This window comes from Berghia stephanieae, chromosome 3 (assembly GCF_034508935.2).
Source record: "Berghia stephanieae isolate SIO BIC M18660-M18661 chromosome 3, UCSD_Bste_1.3, whole genome shotgun sequence".
NCBI classification, from domain to species: domain Eukaryota; kingdom Metazoa; phylum Mollusca; class Gastropoda; order Nudibranchia; family Aeolidiidae; genus Berghia; species Berghia stephanieae.
The window spans coordinates 50883288-50904089 of NC_088362.1; the positions used below are offsets into that span (position 1 = coordinate 50883288).

A 20802-nucleotide genomic window follows, 5' to 3' on the forward strand; every position below is an offset into this window, starting at 1 on the left:
ATTATTACAATTACTGAGGTCCCCTTTCTTTGGAAGCTTGATAAGATGTCCTTCCTTCCAATCCTTTGGGAATATCCCGTCATTCCAGATTCTCTCAAATAGTGGGTGCAGGGCCTCAGCATTTCTTTCCGCATCAACTTTTAGAGCCTCCGGTGGAATCTGGTCTGGTCCAGCAGCTTTCCCCCTTTTCATCTTGTTAATGGCACCCACAATCTCTGCTATCGATGGTGGATCACAGCTAATTGGTAGCTCATTCCTTGCAGGCAAAATTTCTGGCTGGTTGTCTGGTGGTGGTCTGTTCAGAAGGCAGTTGAAATGTTCCCTCCATCGTTCAGATTGAGCCTCTTTTCCAAAAATAGTTTTCCCATCTTTGTCTTTGACTGGTACCTCTGGTTTCCCATATTTTCCAGCAAGTGTCTTGGTAGTTTGATAAAGGATCCTCATGTGTCCTCCAGTCGCTGCTGCTTCTGCTTTCTCTGCAAGTCTGTTCATGAATGCTTCCTTGTCTTTCTTCACAGATCTTTTGACTTCCTTAGCTATGGCTCGATACTGCTCTTGTGCATCCAGTCTTGAAGCCCTTGTTCGGCTTGCATTCACTTGTTCCTTCCTTGTTCTCCTCTTTTCAATAAGGTCCAAGGTGGTTGGACTTATCCATTCTTTATGTTCCGATTTCTTTACCCCCAATACCTCGTGGCAAGTTGTTATGTAGACTTCCTTGATCTTTGCCCAATGTGACTCTACATCTATGTCCTCCTCGAGCTCAGTAAGAGGTTGGAATCTATTACTCAATTGTAGTTTGAATTCCTCATTTTTTTCCCCATCAAGTGCATTCACCTCGAATTTTCTTCTTGTATGTGATCTGGCCCCGTGTTTTCTGAGTCGGAGCTTAAGCTTTGCCAATAGCAGGTGGTGGTCTGATCCAACATCTGCCCTCTCCGTACTGTCACATCTTCCAATGAACGTCTGAATCTACGAGAGATACAAAAATGATCAATCTGATTCTCTGTCATACCATCTGGTGAGACCCAAGTTGCTTTGTGGATCCTCTTATGGGGGAACACTGATCCTCCAATCACCAAACTGTTGAATGCACAGAAATTTGCAAATCTCTCACCATTATCATTCATTTCTCCCATGCCATGACGTCCCATGATACCTTCATAGCCTACGTTATCCTGTCCCACTTTTGCATTAGCATCTCCCATCAATATGTTGATGTCTTTCCTTGGCAACTTGTCAATGACTTGTTGTAGCAGACCATAAAATGTATCTTTGTCCTCATCTGTTGCATCATTTGTTGGGGCATAGATCTGTACAATGTTCATGCTGATCTTCTTACTCCGTGTTGTAAAGGACGCCATGATGATCCTTTCTTCGCATTGTTCCCATCCTCTCAGTGACTTCTGGGCAAACTTGCTTAGAATTATTCCTACTCCCTGTGTATGAATCCCGTCCCCTCTCCTGAATATAAAATCTTCTCCCCAGACTTGAGGTGTTTCTGTCCGGATTGTATCCAGTGGGTTTCGCTTACTCCAAGTATATGCAGCCTGTATCTTCTCATCTCAGTCACAACTTGAGAGCTTTTTCCTGCTTCATACATGGTGCGAACGTTCCACGACGCAATTCGAAGCTGCTTGTTTGGCGAAGACGTCATCGGGTCAGCAGAGTCCTTTCGGCTTTGTCTGTTGTCCTTCATAAATTCTGATATTCCAGAAACTCTTCGGTCGCCCAAGCTAAAAAAAGGATTTGGTTTGTCTGTCTGTGTTTCTGTAACGGTTAGAGTTTAACGGAAAGGGGTGTTAACCCTTTGCCAACCCCCAACCTGGAGGACCAGGTGACTCAAAGATGGAGGAATCACACACCATTAGTCGCCTTTTACGACACGCTGGCTTGGCGTTGGGCTATTCTTGACCCTCTCAGTTGAGGGACCCCGGACACCACACGGGGTTATATATATATATATATATATATTATATATATATATATATATATATATATATATATATATATATATATAGAGAGAGAGAGAGAGAGAGAGAGAGAGAGAGAGAGAGAGAGAGAGAGAGAGAGAGAGAGAGAGAGAGATGACAAACCAAAATAAAACGACAACAAAAAATAATAAATAAAAAAAAAAATCAGGTTCATCTTGTAACGGAAACCACTTTAATAATAATAATAATAATAATAATAATAATAATAATAATAATAATAATAATAATAATAATAATAATAATAATAATAATAATAATAATAATAATAATGATAGATGATGATGATGATGATGATGATGATGATGACGATGATGATGATGATGATGAAGTTTATACTATCGAAAGATGTTATCTACGTTGTTGGTAAATCATCATCATATCTTGTCGCGCCAGTGAGTCAGCCAGTCTGGTTGCATTCCCTCAGGTCAGCATTGGTGCAGTGAGGTCCCAGCGAGCATTCAGACAGGATGTGGTCCATGGTCTGTCTGGGGTGACCGCATGGGCATTCATTCAGTTGGTAAATGATAAATGCATAGATATGTGGGTCAATGGGACATTGAGGTCTGGAATGTAGTGCCATGTGCGCATTGAAGCATAAAAGAAAGAATAATGGTGTAATCAATTCGAGCTCTAACAGGCAATTTACGCTACTTTCTGATCAAAACCTCTAGATATATGCAATCAAAACGATGAATAGACAGTACGAGAACTATTTCTTTGTTCTGAATTTTGTGAAGTTTATTGATTTCAAATAGATCGGCAATTTTTTAAATTTTTATTTTGGTTTATTTTACTATTGTATTGATATTTGTCGTACGAACAAAGGAACTAAAGACATACGACGACGTTACGGAAATAGAAAGATATGCTCTATATCTTACTGTCAAAAGTAGTTCGATATTACTGGGTGGGGTCTTTTGTCCTCCCATTGTGGGCAGGGAAGGAGGAACTTACTGTGCCTTCTATCCCCCTATACTGGGTGGGGTTCCTGACCTCCCATAGTGGGCAGGGGGGGGGGGGGTACATACTGTGTCTTCTACCCCCTTATAACTGTTTTCCAACATGCTTTCTGTCTTTGTCTTGGAATGAGATTACTTGGTTTTATCCTGGCCCTGGCCGGAGTCCTAGCCCGGAGGGAAACAGTCAAATGCATAGTATTGTTTTGGGAGATGATATTTTTTTTCCTTGTAAATCATCTCTCTGTTATGTATTATTATAATTGTTATTTTCAATGTATAATGTAAGCATTTGAGTGTGTTCCTCTTTGTTGGATTTTGTGCTTGTGTATGGATGAGACTTGTAGGTGATTTCAAACTAAGTACATTGGTGGCATGCTCTTGGAATCTACATCTGATACCTATATGTTCTCAGTTCCCCTTTGTCTTACTTTTTTTTTGGGTGCGTTAATTGTAATTCTATAACTTTTTACTATCCCATTTTCTTCCTTTTTACTGGCGCTGATATAATTTTTTTCCAACTTGCCCTGTCTTTTTCTTGGAATGGGATTTACTTGGTTATGTAAATGCCCTGGCCGGAATCCTTAGCTGAGAGGGAAGCAGTCGAATGTATAGTTATACTTTTGGGAGATTATATTTTTTCCCTTGTAAATCATTTATTTACTGTTCCTTGCTCTGAATATCATGATTTGTAAACATTTGAGCATTGCTCTAAGTGGGAATCTGTGCCTGTGTCTCGATGGGCCTTTAATGTTATCTCAAACTCAGTACATTGATAGTCTGCTCTTGGCTCTTGGAATATCTCTCCCCTTTGTCTTACTTTTTCTCGTGTGCTTTTAACTGTAAATCCATAATTTTTTGACTATCACATTTTCTACTTTTTTTTACTGACGCTGAAATGTTCTTAATGTTTTGCAAGCGCAGTAAAATCCTTAAAAACATAAAACAAAGGCGAATAAAAACATGGTTGTCGAGAAACTTGGAAGATTAGCCAAAACTAATACCTAATCATTGGATTATCTACCTACTCACTTCACATTTCTCCCCTCAGCTTCCTGTCATAGGTAAACATCTCTAAACCGTATCAATGTTTGCTAGAATTTTCAGGTAATAACAGGTAGTCTAGTCAAGAAAAGAAATGGTCTTAATCTTTTATATATTTAGTTTAAAACGTTATTGTGTAACAAGTGTGTTCTGTGCCTATTGCATTTTCTCAGATTGGTTTATAATGATTAAAGTCAAACTGTCATCGGCAATGAAATATCCATGGAAACTTAATCAACACACATTTCAATTTCATTCATGTCATCATTCACATTCGGCAGTTTTGCAAGCGAATCGTTTTTTTTGTTTGTTTTTTTTTTTTGAATTCAAATGATTATCATTGACCTTTGACTCTTGATTTTACTTTTGATGATGAGGCGTTTTGGAAACTCTAGTCGTCTTGGTTTTGAGAATTGATAAAACTTGGACTTGGCAGAGATTCTCTTCTGACTGATTGCTTCCTGATTTTACTGCCACCCACCATGCCCTTAACTTTTAACTCATTCTTCGTCTTAGAAGTCTAGTTTTAAGTTTAGAGAGTTTTAAACCCTAGAGCCAATATCATATGATCTTCAGATTGCATCAGATCAACTAATTTAAGGCACATGAGAAAGAATTTTCACGCCTTCCTACCCTCTCTCTCTCTCTCTCTCTCTCTCTCTCTCTCTCTCTCTCTCTCTCTCTCTCTCTCTCTCTCCCCCTCCCTATCTATTTTCTTTTGAAAAGAAGGCATTTTATTAGCATACAAAGCCTAGTAAAAACAGAATTGAAGGAAAGTTTAACTAGACGGTCTATACATTCGACTGTTTCCCTCTCAGCTAAGGATTCCGGCCAGGGCAATTAAATACACGTCACACAGTTGACAAAAATTAGATGTTGTATTGGCAACATATTTGACAATCGTTCAAATTCAATGGATTTCTTCTTTGTATTTATTTTTAAATAAAACTTTAATTTCACAGTAATTTTCATGGCTTTTAAAACTTTTTGATTGTTTATATAGACAGCCGGGGTGTCACTGCAATTTACCTTTATTTTAGGAAGTGTCTAGGGAGACCAAGATTTTCGTCTCCCTAGCCATATTAGATTCTTTAATCAAGCTTTAACTACAATCTAAATATTTGAAATTATTTATCTTGGAAAATTCAAGGATTTTCACCTAAACAAACCCAATTGCAGATGGTTTTCATATAGGTAATGATTTGTTGCAACCTTTGAAATGTTTTTTTTATAATGATTACTTTAAAACTAAACATTTAAAATGTTTTCTTTCGCCAGATTTTCATCCCCTTTATTCCTTCACTCATTTCGTAATATCAGCCGGTCCTCTAGATCCTCACAAGGCAAGCACATACTTCTTTCTTCAGCATTCCATCAGCCAAGTACAAAACAGGCCGTCTTTTTCACTGCCTCTGCCTGCCTTTTGGTGTCAGGATCGGCAATCAAAATGAAAACACACATAAAAGCCAGATGTGCAGTAAGTACTTACTCTCTCGAAGAGTATATATATATATATATATATATATATATATATATATTATATATATATATAATTTTTTTTTCTCTCCATGTCTAACCCTTTACAGACAGGGTATGGTTTATATGTTGTCATGACATGATGGTCATGTTTGTATTAATGAAAAATAAGTTAATGTGTAAACAATAAGGCAGTGCGGATAGTTTTCCGCAAATCTGTGGAAATCCACGATTTTGGTATCATAGGAGGAATTTCCTCCTTTTAATAAAAATTGCAACAATTTTCCTAATCAATGAACTGGCATTGAGAGAGTTGATGTGTGGTGGAACAAATAGGTGCAGTGTCCCACTCTCCAGAAGTCAGCTAGAGCCTGTCTGTATATTAATAATAGTTTATCATCTCACTTGCTCTAAAAATGGGGATGGGGGGGGGGGGGGGGGAAGGACACAGTATAAAAGTGGCTTAAAGACCATCATTCAAAATTTTCCTCCTTTTTCACTTTTGTTACCATCAGCACTGATTAAGCTTCATATTTAAAGGTATGATGTTGAGGTTCAATTTATATTATGAATAATGAATGACGCACATCCAGCCCTGAATCAGGTGTAGAAGTATGCTCAAGATCTCAGATTCCCCCCAACCATACGAAACAAAAAATGTTCAGGAAATTTGTGTGATGATTTTATGAAATGAATCCTGATTGTTGAAGAAAAAAAAAACAACACATAAAAAGCGTGATGCCATTTTTAGCATAAAGTAATGGTGAGTGACTAAGTGGCTTGACATTGTACTCAAGGGGGCGGGTTCGAGGTTTTGTCTTTCCCTAAACAAGATTATTTACCTGAGTGGGTTCTTTACACCTCTCATGATGTCACTGTTGCTATGTCTTGTTATATCTCCCTATGTTATATCTCCCTATATTTCCTTTTTAAGGTTGATTTCTGTCTTTGTCTTGGAATGAGATTTTTTGGGGGGTTTTTTCTTGGCTCAGGTCGGAGTCAGTGGCTGAGAGGGAAACAGTCAAATTTATATTATTAGTTTTAGGAGTTTTTTTTTTACTTTGTAAATTATCTCTCAGTTTTGTACTGTAGTAGTATTTCTTTTGTATATAATTTGTAAACATTTGAGTGTATTCCTTTAAAGTGATCCAGTGCTTGTGTCTTAATGAGACTTTAAGGTGATCTCAAAATAAGTGCACTGATAATGATAGTTTGCTCCTTGATGTCTTACTTTGTCTTCCGTGCTTTTTGCTGTCAATCTAGGATTTTTGGAACATCCCATTTTCTTTTGTTTTACTGGCACAGGTATGAGACGTGCTGTATTAGGCCCATGGAGCTGGAGTTAATCCCGGTTTCTATAGCATGAAAGGGACAAAAGCTATTGCTTGCTACTCTTTGGAAAGGATGCTAGCCTATCACAAAGCACTTTTCACCAGATCTTACAGACCCAGCTACCCAATCACTGCTGGGTGGTCAGGGGGGTCAGAAAAAAATTTCGACTTTACCTGGGATTGGTATCAGTTCCTTTGTGTGTGAAGCAAGTGTGAGCTATCTTTAACCCCCTATTAGACATAGCACAAAGAAAAATACAAGAAAAAAAAAACATCTAAAAAAATCAGCTTGACTCAACTTGGGATCAAGCCGAAGACCTCCTGAATTCCTGTCTTAGTTTGGATGATTTAATGCTTATATTCTTCAGAAGGGGAACAAGGGAGGACAAGGATGGAGACATTTGAGTATGATCCCTTTTTATTGCCAAAATATCAATATAACAAATTAGGAGCTGGCACTGTTGTAAGATAAAGATCTGAAAAGGTGTGTATGAAACAGTGCCAGACAAAGCAGAAAGAAAAAACACCCCAAGATAATAACTATCCCAAAAATTCAGCCTGTGCCCACTGGTGAACAAACCCCAAACCTCCTAGTTACCAGTCAACAACTTAATATTGATATCTTTCATACTCAAAAACAAAAGATAAAGATGATAAATAATAGAAATAATGATGATTGATTCAATTGTAATCCAAGGCACGTGGTTATTTATTCTGACTAAGACGTTTGTAATATTTAAAAAAATTAATATTCAATTCTATAGTGTTATTATTACTAGTTTTTCTTTATGGTTTATTTGTGTTTGGTTTGTCAAGTTTTCACTGTAGCTCTCTCAAAACTTAATCCTCGGATTGGCTTAAAGTTTTACATTTTCTTTTTCCTTCATCAACAGGAATACCCTGGTAGTTCTGTCCGAAGACTTCCTGTGCCTGATAACAAAGTATCATGGGATGTGGAATTGCCAGACTATACTCCAGTTGAATACACAAGTGAAGTGGTCCTGAAAAGACCTGTGTGGGCTGATGTGCCTAAAGAAGAATTACAGTAAGTGTCATGACAAGTTATACATTGTGATTTAGCCCTTTCATAATCTTAAATCAGTGTATTATCATCAGTTCTTGAAGATTGGTGTTAGTGATCATTATTTAAGTTTAAAAAACCCCTATTATTTGCATTTTATTTTCTAGTCACATCCTTTGATTTCATTCATATATTATATATAAACATTTTTAGTCACAGATACATCTTTAAAAAAAAAAAAATTTTCAATGCTTAGGATTAATTTTTTAGGCTATCCTCTTTTCCATCCCAAGGGTAAAATTGTTTGATGGGAGTTATACAAATGTTAAGGTAGTCCAAGCTATACCATAAAACAATGTTCATTTATCAAGAAGGACCAACCGATTCTAGAGTGATTTGTTGCAATGTTTTATTCTCTAGCATTTGTTTTACTGCATGGAGGTACAAAAACTTTGCTCTTACCCTTTATTAGCAAGGCTTAATTTCTTCCATATCTATATACTTGCCATTATATCTGTGATTATGTTTTATTTACTTAACTCAAGACACCGGTAGCTTTGATAAGATTTGGGATTCATGAATGAAGCCAGAATCGCATCACATGATACTCGTTTCCTTGTGTAATTGGTCTGCAGTCATAACCAGATAGATAATGCTTCGCTTATTGTTTGCTGTCGCTCTCCCATTAATAAATTTTAGTTGAATGAATAGGCCTTATGCCAAATTTGGTTGGAACAGTAAAAAAATTTCGATAAACCAAAAATGTCTACAAAAAATCATTTATGCTCTTGCCAGTGTGTATGGTTAATTAATTTCACTCTTTTCCTACCACCTCAATGAAAAATTTTATAAGCAATGTCAGAATGGAGAATAGTTAAGTGACAAATTATCTCTGTTTATACAACTGAATGAGTGTAAACATTTTTTCATATGGATACATAACTACAAGGATATACAAGTCCATTTAGCTATTATTTCAATCGCAAATGGTGGAAGACTTGGTAGATAACTGAGATAAAATATTGTTGCATTGATTTTCACAAAGTAATTTTTAAATTGTATGATTAAGTTTTTTTTTTTTCTTCTTTTGTTTTACCCAGTGAAATTAAGGACAATAATATGTCTTTTACCGAATGGAAGTGGCTAGGTTGAATACACAAATGGAAATTTTATTTCCTTTCTTTTTAAAATTCTATTTGAATTAAGTTTAATGAATTAATATGCTTTTCCTCAATTTAAGAAAGAGCTCCAGATTCTTATGTTCGTAGAAAATGTATATACAGATCATTACCTTTGATATTGTAGTTAACTTTGAGTGTGAATTCTTTGTGTCTAATTCAGATCCAACCCAATCAAATTCAACGGCCTTGACGGTATAATAAACAGAAGGAGTCATCTAGGAGACTATCGAATTGTAGATTCATTGCCCAGGTCAGTAACACAAATCCCAAATTCACTGTTTTTATTCAGTTGTCATGGAATTCATCAACTACTTTTTCTTTGTGTGTGTGTATGTGTGTGTGTGTGTGGGGGGGGGGGGGGGGGCGGTGGTTGAGCGGTTGAATTGAGAATTCACATGCTAAGTACTAAGAATTTAATTTAATTTAATTTTTTAAAGAAAACTTTTTATTCTCTATTGTCTTCTGGCACTTTTCTACTCACTTCATTTTCTGTTATTATTAACATAAGTGCCTGCTTCACTCACTTTTCTGAATTAATATTCAACCTCAATATCAGAGCTTACTCAATGTCTCAATCGTCTCTATGTTATATGTTTGTGTTGAGAATAGAGCTTTAGCATTACTGCTGGCTTGTAAACAAACTTTGCAGGGTTGTGTGTCTTGAACCCATGACCTCAAGAAGTCAAGAGAGGGACTCAGGATAGACACTACGTTTGAAACCACTTTTTTTTTAGTGGCGGATGGCGTTGACTGCATAGCATCCCTCTCACGGCCAGGCGGAGTTGTTGTATCAGTAATGTCGTGGGTTCGAGCACCCATCGGCGTGACCTTTTTATTCTCTATTGTATTCTATCACTTTCCTACTCACTTGTTAAGAATTTAACCTAGCTTTCAGCATCTAGACATTTTACTTGAGCAATAAACGGAATATACCTATCCTTGAGTGCTTAGTTTGCAACCAGGGGGCAGTGTGGGTCAGGAGTACGGTCTTTGCTTTGCACCCGAAAGGTACCGAGTTTGTCTACCACTGCCTGTGTGGCCTTGAGGAAGTCACCTTGCCCTAGCTCACTTTGCAGCGCTGCACTCCAGCTAATGCCTGGGTTATTTCAGTCTTCCCTTGGGATAGACCCTAAAGACAAAATTATCTTTGGGGATGAATATAGGGAATTTTATTTTAATTAAAATTTTTGTGTTAAATAGTTGTGAACAAAAATGAATATAATTTTGTATAGGCTTTTTGGTACAATTCATACTGGAGGCAGCTGTACACATGGTGCACACGCCAATGTCAATGAGATTAGAAGTGTTATCTTATTCCTTGTTTTTCTCCACTGCAATGGATATTTGGGTTATCTCTTGTCTATTTTGAAGACAAATCTTTCTTGAGCTAATGTATATCTTTCCAGATTGTCTCATAAATTAGTTGATACCCTCAAAGTATGAGAAAGGATTAGTCGGAAATTGAAGGAATAGGCAATGACCCACTAAGCCTCCTGATTCTTTTGAACGGAGACGAGGTCAAAATAGAAAATGTGACTGAAATGGATTTAATTACCTCTTGTGCTGGTTATTTTATCATTCATTGTTTCTAGCATTATTATTGTGTGCATTCATTTTATTATCATATCAAATTTCAGTTGAAAGTGTTCATTGTGCTATTAATGTCTTCAAGGTTTATTTTTATTATTATTATTCCTCCATCTTCCACAGAAATCCAGTTGGTAGGACGGGACTGACAGGTCGTGGCCTTCTGGGCCGATGGGGGCCAAACCATGCGGCTGATCCTATAGTCACTAAGTAGGTGGTCAGGATATAAACTCAGATCTGTGTTTGGAATCATTGCATTTGACAACAAGCAAATTACACAATGCATTTCATTATTTTTGAAATCTTCCTCAGCCAATATTTATTTGACAAGAATGCGATTTTTCCAATTCGAATGAAAATGAGTTAGTTACTGCTTTATATCTCTGAAAAATTTCCAGTTGCTTAAAAGATTCTTCACAGCCTCATAATTTTTAGAATAATCTCATCGAAAAAGGGATAAAGATTCCTCACAGCCTCATAATTTTTAGAATAATCTCATCGAAAAAGGGATAAGTGTTGAAGGTAGTAAAATGTATTGTTTGTAATTTTGCTGCTCAGAAATAAATCGAATGGGTTGTATCATGTTTCATTGCCTGATACATATTGATGTGTGCTCTGAATCAAGATATCTTGTAGCTTCTTGCTGTGGTTGATTAATTTAATATGACATTATTCCTTTGTGGCTTTAGTTATGTTTCCTTCTTTTCCTTCCACTTTCTGTTGCTTTATCAGACAATGATCCAAGACTAAATAGGTATTTATAGGCGAAATACAATTTCTTTTAAACATTTTTTTGGGATGGCCTTCATGAAAATTTTATGATGTGGATCGACAAGTATGTTGCTTTTAATTTCCTCTGTGCTACTGTATTGCCATTTAAACCTTGTAATGCAGATAACTTCGTGCTATTTTTAGGCACAGAAAAAGTAATACATAAATTTATCTGACAGTCCATCTATTTTGAGATTTTTAAAATAAAGATTCCTGCATGGAAACTGATCCACTTAAGACATATGTCACACTAAAAACATTGACTGCACTTGACTTAGACTTAATGCTTTCTTTTTCACTTCCAAACTACCCTTGATTAGATGGAAATTATAAAACAATTCACACCAATGTGTTTTTGTGTGTTTAAACTTTCACTTTTCTTTCTCTTCTTCGCTTAATATAACTCAGGGTCTGCCAATAGTTTGCCAAAAAGAATATTTTTTGCTTAATTTCACCATCGTTAGATAGTGTGTTTTTTCTATCAGATTGTACATATTCTTTTTCATGAGAATAAAATGTTAACATTTTAATGTAAAATTTTGTTTTTATTTTGTTTTTCGTAAGGTTTCTTTGCATTCTCTCTTCATGAAATATATATTTAAACAATTTTTGTTCGATAGGTTTAAGTGATTTGTTTGCATTGCTTCGTGATTAATTTTAATTTCACCAACACGAACCTGTTATAGTTATTTCCAAAATTGCTGATTAACAGGAAGTGAGATGACTGAAGTGTTATGTTATCAAATTGTACACTTTTTCTCCAAATCTTGCTCATTTTTTTACAAGCAACTTTACAATATTTCTTGTTTTCATGTTGGCAGCCCTTATAAAGTAAGACTTGGTATATGAAAGTAGGCTATTCCTGGAGAAATATTAAAAAAAAAAAAATAGAAAATAAAGATGATTATATTAGAAACAAATGATTTAGGTTTCCTGCATCCCGTGGAAAAAAGTTTTATCTATATTTCATAATTATTAAAATATTTCTCAAATATCTTCAGGTGGAAGAAGGACAAAAATGGTCAACGGGTGATGAAGAATGGCAAACCAGTCTTACAGTTTATAGCAGTCCAGAGGAGGGACAACGGCCAGTGGGCTATCCCAGGGGTGAGATAGATGACCAATCCAATTTCATTTCAGGCATTGAATCCGTCTAGGTTGCAAATTGTTGGCTGAATTTACTCCTCCTTAGTTTTAGAATTCTATGGGTTTATTACAAAAGATTTTACGATGGTCAGGTTAACTCGATGGATAGAGCACTTGACTCACATACAGACAGATAAGATGACAATTCAGATTGAGTTGGACTTTGTTTTTTTTCTGAATGTCCCTCCTGTGAGTTGCTGGATCTATTATATCTGACAATAGAGTGGTATCGTATTCAAAGTGGGAATTATTTTTTTAAAGGAGTTTGTCTTCTCATTTTTGTTGAAAATGAATTGTTGATACTGTAGTGTTTATATGTGATTAATTTATAGTGATGATGATGATGATGATGATTATTATTATTATTATTTTTATTATTATTATTATTATTATTATTATTATTATTATTATTATTATTATTATTATTATTATTATTATTATTATTATTATTATTATTATTATTATTATTATTATTATTATTAGTATTATTATTAGTATTATTATTAGTATTATTATTATTGACTTGGATCAACCTATAAAATAGTATTGTATTCATTTTTAAAAGTTTCTTGAATCTGATTAATCAATACAAGGTACAATAAATTTTGGTTCTCTTTGTTGTGTTTTTTCTCTCACCTTTTATTTGTTTTTATTTTTTATCCCCCCCCCCCTTCACTTTCTTGTTAAAAAAGGGGAAAACACCATGAACTTATATTTGATTTTATTGATTTTTTTATTTTTTTTCTCAGGGCATGGTGAATGCAGGTGAAGTGGTGACTATCACAATTAGACGAGAGTTTGCAGAGGAATCTATGAACAGTCTGGAGGCAACGCCAGAGGAGAAGAAAGCTATTGAGGCAGCTGTAGACGAACTATTTGCCGGTGGAGTTGAGGTAATCCAGTAGAATGAGAGAACATGATTTTTCATGAGTTTAATTATTATTTTTTCTCTTGAATGCTGCTTTTAGGATAAGAAATCATTTACCTGCTTTGTTGTATTATAAGATTTATGGCTAAAACTTTTGTTTGTAATGAATAAATAGATAAATAAAAGAATGAGTAAATAAGTAAATAAATAGATAAATCAATGAATAAATAAACAAATAGATCAATGAAAGATATTATATTTTCATTGGGTACAACAAAAAGCTTTTATTTTTACATTTGTTTTAAGAGAAGATTGTGTTTGGATTACAAACTTGTTTGTCTTCCCCCCCCCCCCCCCAAAACAATATGAAAAAATAAAATTGCGAGTCTCATATTGTTTCTGTGTATTTTGTTTCATAGGTATACCGTGGCTATGTAGACGACCCTCGTAACACAGACAATGCTTGGATGGAGACTGTAGCCATGAACTTTCATGACAAGGATGGCACCAGTGTGTCCAAATTCAACTTACATGCTGGTAAATTCTTGATCATATGACTTAAATGTGATGCATTCATAACACAGCCTGTGACAACTACCCTATCCAATTATCTTACTTTCTAATGAAGTTCAAATTACACATATCAGTTCTCTATCAAGCAGAAGTGTTTTTCTCCATTTATTTTTCTTCATTCATTGACCGATAACAAAACTAGGAATTGCTGTTGATGCACTTAGCCCCTCCCTCTCCCCCTTAAAAGAAAAATATAATAAATGGTACCTATCCGATAATGAACTTGCATAGTGTGTTTCTAAAGGTCTCAAAATTGTCTAATAACTTGATCCCAGCATCAAGTTGTTCTCTAAATAGAGTCAATTTTAAATAGAACAACCTAAGGTTACTGTTGATATTTGGTACAGTCAGCTCCGTATAATCGCAACACCCTGGGATCAGCGAAAATGTTGCGATTAACTGAAGCTGAGTTTCCTGTCCACTAATGCAACATTATACACATATATGGTAAAGTCAAACCAGTCGTTGTAAACATTGTTCTTTGTCCACCGCAGACTGAGCAATTGATTGAAATAAAAACCATATGGCAGCCCTGTTGGTCACAATGCACTGTTATCAATCCCAAAACAAAGGATATCACTCAGTCTCGCTTTACAACCGTCATTATCTGTTGTCAAGACTCTACCCAGCCCCCTCAACTCCTATTTGATAATCACAGATGACATCATAAACCATTACTGCAAAGCCCCCCTCTTTTGTCTCTAATCCAGTGATGACACACTACTTGTAGCATTAAACCCCGCTTACTCTCAATTCTTCAATCTGTCATGATTTGGTATTGAGCTCTTTAATAAATAATAAAATAAATTCCCTGTATTCATCCCCAAGGGGAAATTTGTCTTTAGAGTCTATTCCAAGGGAAGACTGGAATAACCCAGGCGACAGCCACAGTGTAGCGCTGCAATGTGAGCTAGGGCGAGGTGACTTGCTCAAGGCCACACAGTGAAATGGGTAGTCGAACTCAGTACCTTTTGGGTACAAAGCAAAGACCGTACTGCTGAGCCACATTGCCCCCTCTTTTAAACAAAAATAAAATTAATAAATGAATTAATAAATTTGTATTCCTATGTGGCTATTTAGTCCTCTGTTTAATTTTATTTTGTAGTTTGTACATTAAGGTGTATTTATCATCCTTACTCATTCTTGTGTACATCTGTTTTCACAGTTATGAACGAATTTTCATCTGTAAAGGTTAAGTGGTCCTAAATTTCATATGAATTAAAATCAATTGTGGATTTTATAAAAGAGTTGTGGAAATGAATAAATACACATAGAGCTAATGAAAGACTTCAATTTCTTTCTTTTCTTTTTTTTTTTTTAATATAGTGGGAAACATTAGCCATGCCAACCTTTATTCTATTTTCAGGAGACGACGCTGTAGGTGTAAAGTGGATTGACCTTTCCAGCGACCTTGAATTATTTGCAAGCCATGTTGACTTCCTTCAGACCACAGCCCAGAAACACGATGCCAGCTGGTAGCCCATATTCACTTTCTGTAGTAGCATCCTACGTCTTCGGTTACCTCCCCTCTATGTAGGTCACAAAATTTGGCATCTTTTGTTAATATAACCAAAGTTTTCACCACTCATTTTTAAAATTTTGATGCTTGCTTTTTGTGATCTCTTTTGATGTGCTGGTCCCAAGAGGGTTGATAAGGAGAGGAATTCTGTTTACTGAGGATAGATACTTTTTACAATTGAAATAACATTCATTATTGGAATTATTTATTAATTTCGAATTATTATATCTGATTCTTTTGTTTTCGTTATAATCATAACGCAAATTTGATCAAATTGTTAGTGTCTTTTAATACTTCGTGATTGATTCATTTAACCGTCTTTGTCTTTTGAATAAGAGAGAGGTAAACACGGATAATTGACTAGTATATCATTGAAACATATAGCTATGTCGGAAAAAGTTGATTGCTATCTAAGTTGTTGTTTTTGATCAATGTCATATAGAATTTTTCGTTCAATAATTGATTATAGAATATTATTTTTGTTAAAACGACTGACTTTTAGTATCACATTGTTCTTGTTTTGCCATTTGAATTGTTAAATTTTCCTTTGAAAATAAAAAATTAATCAAATATCATTGAACATTATCTTGACATTATTTGTTCAATGAATGGTTAAATGTTACATTTCAAAACGTTGTTCATTGAATTATCTTTTATTGCTACATTAGATTAGAATTGTAAAATGAATTAATATTGAATATTACTAATTACATTTTATTTATATGTCCCTTGAATTGGGAATAGATATTGCATATGATTAAATTTGACTTTTTACTGTCAGTTTGAAAGTCATTAATCTTTAGATACTAAGTGTATCTTAAGGTGAGCTTAGAAAATGGATTATGCCTGGATATACATAAAGAAATTGATTGTTTGTGTCTGATTGAGATACTGGTATGTGTCTGATTGCCATAATAATTTGTGTCAGATTGAGCTGTCTGATTTGACTAGTATAATAGTTTATGTCAGATTTGACAAATAGTTTGTGTCAGAATGGAGTGCTAGTATAGTTTGTGCCTGGATGGGCTAACTGTTTCTTGCTTTTGAAACTTTGATCCGAGTCATAGTGATATTTTGAAATGTAGAGATAGAGACAGGAAGTAGGAAAGATAGGTTTATATCACACTTAATATTTTTTAAAATATCATGACTATTCTTTTTACATTGAATGCATGACTTTTAGTTTGAGTGGCATTTTTAAAATTATAGATTCAGTCACTAGTTATTATTGCTTTTGTTGTGATTTTGTATTACAAATTCTCTTTTATTGCTTTTCTTTTGTATTTTGATTTCAATATAAACAGTGGCGTCTTTGTTATTTGTAGTTCTATTATCCTGATAGGTGAAATGGACACATGGTTTTCCTTCCTGGATTGATTTCTGTCATCCTGAAATTCTTGATATAAGGGAAAACAATCAGATGAATGTTTTTGTCGGGGACATGTTTTTTTTTTGTTGCAAATCATCTCTTGATAGTATGCTATTATTATAAACTGTTAAATGTATATTATTGTCATTTGAGTGTATCCATCTTGGTGGGGTTTCTATGCCAGTGTATAAGAAGTACTTTCTGGAAGTCTCTGACTCGGATGTTGAGATCAACTACAGGTTTCTGTGTGAACCGTTTTCTTTTGTCTTACCTTTTCTTGTCTGCGTGGGCACGGATAAGCTCTCTTTTTTTAATCTATCCCCCATCACTTTCCTTTTTGCTGACTATAATTTCAATGTTTCATGAGCACAATTAATGTACAAATTTAATGAATTGATTCGAGTCAGTTAAGCACAGCACTATATGAAGAAGTTATGAAAAGTTTAAATAGTCATTTTTTTCATTTCTGTTATAGGGCAATGCTGAATAACTGGTCAGGAGTAGCGTCCTTACATATGTTAGGTGATTCTCTAATAACTTTCCTGATTGAGGGAAAAATGTTCAGTCCAGAACTTCTTTATAAACAAAATATTAAAATTCTTTGCTTGGAATGAAATTTTCAAATGTATAGTAATTTTTTTGGGGATGATATTTTGGTGTAAATCATCTCTCTGTGTGTGGTGTGTTATATACTGTTATCGTTTTTTGTTTTGTATTTCATAATTTGTGAACATTTGAGTGTTTTCCTCTTGGATCCTCTTGATTGGAGTTTTAGGTAGTCTCAAACAAGCACATTGATAGAGTGCTTTTGGGATCTAATTCTGTTCCCTATTTGAGTCAGTCTCCTTAGTCTTGCTTTTTTATGGCTGCTTTTAATTTGTAAGTCTATAATTTTTTGACTCTCCCATCTTTGTCATCTTTAATGGCGTTGAGATATCCTAAAAACTCTTTGAAATCATATCTGTCGGATAACTATCACCTGAGAAAACGTTTTCTTGGGGATATTTGTTTTATTTAAGTTATTGAACAGAAATCTTGACATAACTTTGCTCTCACAATGCATTGGTCTTTTTTTTGGCTCAACGTCATACATCATCATTCTGATTTCAAATGACAAGTAAATGCTTCTAAATGATTACAGTCTTGTAGTGATTATCTTGGGAGTTAAACTGGTTTTTCAAATAACTGTTGCTCTTATGAGAAGTTTGTGTAAGGAAATGTATTGGAATGCATGATTACTAATGTGATGTTTTTATTTTATAAACTTTTCCCTTTTTATACAATAACTAACTGTAATCAACATTTTATTCTCTAACAAATCATTTTTGCTTTCCCAATTCACGAATTGAATAATTTTTACTGCCATTTCGTATCTCCAAAAAACTAGAGAACATCCATTTACAGCACACCTTGGGTGTCAGTCACTATCGGTGACAAACATTAGGTGGAATCACGATTCAAGGCAATCAACATTTTGGACGAATTGAGTCATGATGGCTACAAAATATATCAAATCAAGTTGTTCATAAACTCAAAATGGTTTAGTTGTATCTCTATTACTGGCGCAGATGAAAATACTTAATTTGTAAAATAATATAAGGAGTGTACGGATTAAACAAAAAGAAAAAAAAAAGAAACCCAATTCAAAAATAAATAAAACTCTAAATAGCTAAATTTTAAGTAAAAATGAAACTGTTGGTATTTTGCTTCATTGAGTGATTAAACTGATGAATTTATCTGTTTTCAAATACGTGAGGGGATTTGGATATAAGTGAAGAAGAAAATGAGCAGTTGTAATGCAAGTTTAAGGTATACATGGTGTGCCATTATGAAACCCTTAAAAAGAAACACAGCAAAAATTAAAAAAAAAACTCCTTATAATATAATGGCAAGGGGGAAGAAAATCGGGGAGGCAAAGAAGCAAGGAGAGGCGGTTACACATGGAAGCAGGTGGAGAAGATAGAGGAGGCAGCCCAAGAAAAAGTCAAATGGTAGAGCATCATTGATGGCATATGCTCGACTGGGATTAACCCTTTCCTTACCACCCATAGGAAAATCGTCACATTCGTTACGATGCAGCCAACATTTTTCTCATTCTCTATTCTTTTGGACATCACAAAAAAATAAAAAAAATACTTTGATTACAGCTATAACTACTAAACACTGTGTTGTTGAGATCATTTTGCTGAACAACATTATATAATTTTTTGTTTGATTAGATAAAGTCTATTTTTGTGTCGGGTGGGTGTGAATTTTAAGGGGAAATTCTAAAAATGGCTGGTAAGGAGAGAGTTAAGGGCTTAAGTCAAGCCAATGAAGGTGAGAGGGACGCCTCTTTAGGATTTTTTATTTTCTCATCTCTGAAATTTGAAATTCTATTTTCCTCGTTACAGGTTATGATAGATACAATGTGAATTATTAAGTACCATGAATAGATCGCATGAGGTGATTCAAAATGGCAGTATTTATTATATTATTGTTGTTCCTATGATTTATCATTCCTTCATTCTATTTCATTGTTTAGTTTCATGAAATAAACGTCTTGCTATTTATTATTTATCCATCTATAACAATTTATCACTATGTTATATACATATAGTTTTAGCTTTCTTACAGTAAGAAATTTATTATCACTGAGCCGTATAGAAATATAATTTTTACATTACTTTTGTCCACCGAGGCCTGTGGATTGGCGATGGCTAAGGAGAAGATAGAGACAAAGACTTTTTTTTTGTTTTGTTTTTGTTTTTGTAACACTTATGATCATCTGTCAACTAAGCTTAATAATTTTGATCCATTATTTACTTAAATAAATTATGAATAGAAATCACCACGTCTGTGTTTAAGTTTGTTGTTTTGATAAAGTGTTTAAATTATTATTGGTGAGTAACTTGGATGGATATGCCTTGACTTTCATTTCCATGATAACTCAACATCAGTGTCATAAAATAGTCCTTCAAAGGCAAAAGGCCAATGGAGTTGGGAGTTAATCCGGTTTCTATAGCAAAGAAATGGAAAATAGCAATTGCTTGCTACCCTTTGGATCAGATGCTAGTCTATCGACAAGTACATTCCACCAGATATACCCATTTACTGCTGGATGGACAGGGGGATCAGAAAAAAACTTCGACTTCACCCTGGATCGATCTTGGACCCTCAGCGGGTCGATCCCTAGTCATCATCATCATCATCATCATCATCATCATCATCATCATCATCATCATCATCATCATCACTTTCTAAATTATAAATGATCATATTATCGGAGACTGAAATATGGAGACGTGCAACTTAGGGGCTCCTTCCGTATGTGGGTTTTCAATGTCAAGTCGGTATACATGGCAACTGTGTATTGATGGCGTATGTTTAAAAAAAATAAACACCATTTCTTCACGCCATATCAATCGTATAAATCCTTTCTTTAAAAAATATAGCCTTGTGGAGAACATTGTGCTTATAAAAATAAAAAAATTGATACGGCGCACAACTCTACTGAAAGATTTGAAAATTAGAAATGTATTTTTTACAGATAGATAAACAGATAACTTGATTTCCTTTTATAATTTAAAGTCAGTTTGAAAGTTCGTTAAGTCAAACAGATATCATAAAAAATTTACCGAAGACACTAACACCTCATGACCACACCCTCAACTCTATCTGTCCAGTCGAGTCCTTACTTCCGTTGTGTTGATTTAGCGGTGACCAGTATTGTTATGTAGTGTAGTGTGTTCTCATTGCGTGTATGTTTATATGTGTGCGTGTGTGTGTGTGTGTGTGTGGTGTATAGATAGTTCGAAGATGACGTCACTCGTCTTTGTTATTGTTTTTTGCCATCCGCGTTTATGAGTATTGCTCACTGAACTGTATTAACCCGACTATAAACGTTCATGGATACACATAGTTTTGTGTGTTGGTCCGTTATGCTTCCGGATGGCAATGTTAAAGCTCCTTAGCCAAGCGCATACTATC

At 34.8% G+C, this 20802-nt stretch overlaps 1 protein-coding gene across 1 annotated transcript; it reads left to right on the forward strand.

Annotated features, from left to right (window-relative positions):
- Positions 1 to 3975: 3975 nt before the first annotated feature.
- Positions 3976 to 19664, forward strand: LOC144967951 (ADP-ribose pyrophosphatase, mitochondrial-like). Its single transcript, XM_078905753.1, has 9 exons — positions 3976 to 4054; positions 5270 to 5468; positions 7692 to 7843; positions 9161 to 9250; positions 10711 to 10797; positions 12360 to 12465; positions 13254 to 13397; positions 13792 to 13909; positions 15312 to 19664. The coding sequence occupies exons 1-9, from the start codon at positions 4035 to 4037 to the stop codon at positions 15422 to 15424; spliced, it is 1029 nt and encodes a 342-aa protein (XP_078761879.1). The 5' UTR covers positions 3976 to 4034; the 3' UTR covers positions 15425 to 19664.
- Positions 19665 to 20802: the final 1138 nt, after the last annotated feature.